The sequence below is a fragment of the Mastacembelus armatus genome, chromosome 8, assembly GCF_900324485.2.
Source record: "Mastacembelus armatus chromosome 8, fMasArm1.2, whole genome shotgun sequence".
Lineage (NCBI taxonomy): Eukaryota > Metazoa > Chordata > Actinopteri > Synbranchiformes > Mastacembelidae > Mastacembelus > Mastacembelus armatus.
The window spans coordinates 18327503-18333502 of record NC_046640.1 but is presented as its reverse complement, the minus strand read 5'-3'; the positions used below and the strand labels follow the sequence as shown (position 1 = coordinate 18333502).

The following is a 6000-nucleotide window of genomic DNA, read 5'->3' as shown; positions in this document are numbered from 1 at the left end:
TCTCCCTCTAGCTCACCCTACCGACTCCCCAAAGAACACCCTGAACAAGACAACATCCTATAATCATTACAGTACCTTCAGATCTCCCACCCTGCAACCCCCCCCCCCCATGTCTCCCAACATTGACGTAGATCACTACATGTGTCTCTCTCGCCTCTGTAAAAGTTCTTTGCTCATAGCACCCCTCAGTTTGGGGTCCCCCTATTGGCCAGGCGCACTTGTGTTTTCTCTTTTGCAGCATTTCTTTCTTGCAGCGTTTCTCTTTTGCAGCGTTTCTTTCTTGCAGCGTTTCTCTTTTGCAGCGTTTCTTTCTTGCAGCGTTTCTCTTTTGCAGCGTTTCTTTCTTGCAGCATTTCTCTTTTGCAGCGTTTCTTTCTTGCAGCGTTTCTCTTTTGCAGCGTTTCTTTCTTGCAGCGTTTCTTTTTGCAGCGTTTCTTTCTTGTAGCGTTTCGCTTTTGCAGCGTTTCGCTTTTGCAGCGTTTCACTTTGCAGCGCGTTTGCCCTTGTCGGCCACCGTAAAATAAACAACCACAGACCAACCTGCACAAAACCCACAAACTGAACCAAACACTCAGTTGCCTCAGAGCAAGATTTTCAGCTGTTTCAGAGAGATGGGTCATAAATTAACATCTGAACAAGATCAAATTAATAGTAGCTCATTCTCTGTTACAGTTTCAGAAAACTACATATAATGCATTTTTTATGTTGGTGAAGATGGAAACATTAATGAAAACTGCTACAGAATCAGTCTAAGATTCATATGATTGTCCTGTTGCATCAGTCCAGAAAATTTGCTACCATAACCTAAAAAAATTTCCAAATTTCCAAAGGTGTTTTAAAATATTCAGTTTATGAAAATGTGTGTTACATGTTCCCTTTTTAAACCAGTAGAGGGAGGTCTATGCAAACACTTCCCACCTTATAAACACATCAATAACTTGCAGAGCACTGTGGGACAAGTTTATGCATTTTTGAAAGACTGATCACAGAGAACTGAACTACAATATTTATCACAGAATGGAAAATACAATTGTCTGGAGTTTATTATTTTTAGTTTCTATCCATGGTGGTAGTTTAACAAACAAAAAATATATTTATGATAATTATTTAACGGTAGAAAAAACATTTATTATTGATAGAGGAGTAAAGAGTATTTGAATGTATTTGTGCTGCTTTCGTTTGACTTTACACTGCAGGCTGACACCAATAAAACATTTAAAATAAACACATTTTTTTTCTCTTCTGCTGCAGTCTGCAGGACATTTATAATACTATGTATATAAGTTTTTGAATTTTAATTACTGTCATTAAGGCCTTAATGGTTTTCAGGAACAGTTGAAGTAAATGCTGGGACCTTTTCAACATGTTACAGTTAAATGTGCAATGAAATGAACATTCATATCTAAAGGCAGAGCTGATTTCCAGCCATGTTTTTCACTGAAAAATGAAAACCAACTGTTATTAGATCTGATCACACCAACACTGTAGCTCTTATGAGTCTGATTCTATGCAAACTCAGTGACCTTCCTCATACCTATAAAAACCTCCAGTAAGACTGTCGAGTAGTTCACAACATCAACTTTCATTAGAAAACATGTTTCCTGTTGCTCTGCTGCTGCTGATTGGGCAGCTGGATCATGTGAGTCTCTAGATATTTGACATAGAAAACTGTTCATTTTTACAGTGTCACTTGATAATTTGTCATAATATATTTTTTGTTTTTAACAGGTGTGAAATGTGAACAGCTGACACAGCCAGCCTCTGTGACTGTGCAGCCAGGTCAACGTCTGACCATCACCTGTCAGGTCTCTTATTCTGTGAGCAGCCACTACACAGCTTGGATCCGACAGCCTGCAGGGAAAGGACTGGAGTGGATTGGAAGCAAATATACTGGTGATTCATACTACAAAGATTCACTAAAGAACAAGTTCAGTATTGACGTAGACTCTTCCAGCAACACAGTGACTCTGAACGGACAGAACATGCAGCCTGAAGACACTGCTGTGTATTACTGTGCCAGAGACTCACAATAACACAAACCATCAGTAGACCTGAACAAAAACCCCTCAGTGCCTGAAAACCTGTAACATGAAGCCACCAGAGGAGGAGCCCTCAGACCACTAATGATTTTATCATAGTTCACAGAAAACAGTGTTGCAAAAGTAAAGTGCACTGAAAATGTGTAAACAATATAAAATAGATTATTCTTCTATAATGACATTCAGTAAATCATAAAGACATTAGCATCTTTAGTTCTCTTTAGTCAGCTTCACTGATATGTTAGAAACTGAAACTTCTTCATGACTCAAACCAACTGCATTGTCTCTTCCAATGAGTTAAAGAGCAAAGTTTTAATTTATATTATTCTATTAACAGTTTTTTTCAGTTAAGATTTTCTGTCAGGGAAATAAAAATAGATCTTTTTGCTTTTATTTCAGTGAAATTCCTCCAATCACGTCTCAGGTCTGTGATGTGCTTTTGTCACCAGATAAGAGTCGACCTTTGGCAACTACACAAATTCAATTCAAATTCATATATTTTTTAAATTTATCAAACAAGGTCTATGATGACCAGTCTGGTTCACTCCTTCCTGAGAGGAGGAGTCAATGCAAAACTCAGATGTCTTCCACCTCTACTTATCTGACTGCAGAGAGGACGACAGAGAACAGTGGACACACAGTTTAACATGATGGACTATAGGACAGGACTGCTGCTTTTAAACCATCTGCTGGGCAGGTGAGAAATTATCTGCAAAGCTTGAAATCAATCTGTTTTCAAGAAGGTGCAAACTTACATCAACTGACTATTTTCTGGTTTGTCTTGACAGGTGTTGATGGTCAGATTCTGACACAATCTGAACCAGTGGTTAAAAGGCCTGGAGAATCCCACACACTGACCTGTACAGCCTCTGGATTCACATTCAGCAGCTATTATATGGCATGGGCCAGACAGGCTCCTGGAAAAGGACTGGAGTGGGTTGCAGCCATTAGCAATGGTGGTGGTAGCAGCAAATACTACTCTCAGTCAGTCCAAGGCCGGTTTACCATCTCCAGAGACGACAACAGACAGCAGCTGTATCTGCAGATGAACAGTCTGAAAACTGAAGATTCTGCTGTTTATTATTGTGCTCGAGAGTCACAGTGACTGGAGTTGGTTCAGCAGCTGTACAAAAACCTACAGTAGCCTACTCAGTAGCCTGATGGGCCCTAGAAATTATGATAATATATTATTTTATTTTTTTCTTGTCCCAGATCAAAGATGGTGCTTAAAAACACAAAGACACCTATAATGTAGTTTTACAATAATTACTTCAGTGTATTAAGGCTAAGACAAGAATGTACTTGTTTTATACCAGTGTTACCAAAAGCTCCTGTGCATTTTGGTTCTTGTGAGACTTTGATCAAAGATGAATGAAACAACTAATCCTGCTGTTATGAAGACTTCAGGGAGCCTGCTGTCTCTTCTCATTACTGACCTACATTAAATATATAATAAATATAGAATAAATGGCTAAATGAGTAAATCACACACGACAGTTTCATGTATATCTTTCAGAGAAGACAACTGCAATGAATTTAAAGAATATGGAATAACAAGACAATAAAGTAATTTATATCTGAATGAACGTTAACTCTCTATGGGCTGAAACACGTTTCTTCCTCTAGATTCTTTAATCTTCACTTAAATCTTCACTAAGCTAAATATTTATATATTTTTGCAAAAAAAATATTTTAAACTGTTCATATGATCCTGTCTAAACAGATAAATATAGGTTAAGAATAAGTGAGCTCTCTCTGCTTAAAAAAAAAAACAGCAATTGGAAAATTCAGTGCTGATAAGATTAAACCTGTTTCCATTGCTGTTCACCATCATTGTTATTCTAGTGTTGATTTTAATATGCCTTCAATAATCCAGGAGTCATGTTAATATTAACATTGAAGTAGTAATGATATTTATTGTTTTTAATTACAGTAGGATGTATTTAAGTTTTTAAAAAGTAATTACAGTAATTTAGGAATTAATAGTTTTCAGGAACAGTTGAAGTAAATGCTGGGACCTTTTCAACATGTTACAGTTAAATGTGCAATGAAATGAAACATTCATATCTAAGGCAGAGCTGATTTCCAGCCATGTTTTCACTGAACAATGAACCAACTATTATTAGATCTGATCACACCAACACTGTAGCTCTTATGAGTCTGATTCTATGCAAACTCAGTGACCTTCCTCATACCTATAAAAACCTCCAGTAAGACTGTCAGAGTAGTTCACACATCACTTTCAATAGAAAACATGTTTCCTGTTGCTCTGCTGCTGCTGTTGGCAGCTGGATCATGTGAGTCTCTAGATTTGACTTAGAAAACTGTTCATTTTTACAGTATAAAAATGATAATTTGTCATAATATATTTTTTATTTTTACCAGGTGTGAAATGTGAACAGCTGACACAGCCAGCCTCTGTGACTGTGCAGCCAGGTCAACGTCTGACCATCACCTGTCAGGTCTCTTATTCTGTGAGCAGCTACTGGACAGCTTGGATCAGACAGCCTGCAGGGAAAGGACTGGAGTGGATTAGTAGTGACACAACTGTCAAAGATTCACTAAAGAACAAGTTCAGTATTGACTTAGACTCTTCCAGCAAGACAGTGACTCTGAACAGACAGAACATGCAGCCTGAAGACACTGCTGTGTATTACTGTGCCAGAGACCCACAATAACACAAACCATCAGTAGACCTGAACAAAAACCCCTCAGTGCCTGAAAACCTGTAACATGAAGCCACCAGAGGAGGAGCCCTCAGACCACTAATGATTTCAGGCCAGTTAACTTTTGGAGTAAACAGGAAACAGTTGATAGATTTTATATGTTCCTTAATTTATCAATATCTTTTTAATTACTCAGACAATAAACTCACTGAACATTAGTAAACAGTAAATTACACTGACTTTAAAAACTTAGAGCCTAACAAGAAGTTCATCTTCAGAAAGTTTTCTTTCCATTTCATTTCTCACCAGTTTAGGAGCCTTCAGACCACTGATCTGACATATGACATTAAGACCACACATACACAAAGGAAGGCAGGGGTCCACCCTGGACAGGTCACCAGTCCATCATAGGGCCACATATAGAGACAAACAACCTCACACACTCACACTCACTGGCAATTTAGAGTCACCAATCAACCTGACATACATGTTTTTGGACTGGGGAGGAAACTAGCGTACCTGGAGAAATCCCACACAAGCACAGGGAGAACATTCAAACTCCACACAGAAAGGCCGGGTTGCAAACCCACAACCTTCTCACTGTGAGGCAACATGTAACATTTAACCAAGAAAATGTCTTTAGTATAAATAAGTGTTGATATAATGTTTCCTGTGTACATTTCAGATTAGTGCTGGTCACAATATCAGGAAACTGCTTTTATCTGTGATGTGTTAATTCACATTAGGATCCTGATTGTTGTTTGGCATCTTTTAGCAAAACTTACTAACATTTTCACTGTGGTGACTTTGCTTTTCTATATGTGAATACATTTATTTACTTTACAAATGTAACATACAATTAACAACAGATCATCTATTTTCTGTCAAATGCAACCACAGGGGGGCACAATCCAGTGTCTTCATGTGCCAGTCCCAAGTCCAGGTAAATGCAGAGGGTTGTGTCAGGAAGGGCATCCGACGTAAAATTTCAGCCAAATCAAACATGCGAGTAACAAATATGACTTCCATACCGGATCGATCGGGTTAACAACGAACGCCACTGGTGCTGTTAACTTACAGGGTGCCAGGTGAAATTGGACTACTGTTGGACGAAGAAGGAGAGGAGGAAGGCGTGTTCGTAGGCAAAGAGAGAAGAGGAAGGGCAGTAGTGAAGGAGTAGGGACTTTGAATGTAGGGACTTTGTCAGGGAAAACTAGAGAGTTGGTTGATATGATGGAGAGAAGAAAGGTGGATATCTTGTATGTTCAGTTGACCAGGTGGAAAGGTAGCAAGGC

At 38.5% G+C, this 6000-nt stretch overlaps 1 pseudogene and 1 gene segment (V, D, J or C); both read left to right on the top strand.

Annotated features, from left to right (window-relative positions):
* Window positions 1–1594: 1594 nt before the first annotated feature.
* LOC113140382 (Ig heavy chain V region 5A-like) lies at window positions 1595–2061 on the top strand (annotated as a pseudogene).
* A 2232-nt stretch (window positions 2062–4293) lies between these two features.
* On the top strand, window positions 4294–4705 carry LOC113140400 (Ig heavy chain V region XIG14-like; the record flags this gene model as incomplete). The annotated part of the segment is given in 2 exon segments: window positions 4294–4336; window positions 4425–4705. Coding segments are annotated over 2 exon segments (324 nt in total), but the record flags the coding sequence as incomplete, so codon positions are not given.
* Window positions 4706–6000: the final 1295 nt, after the last annotated feature.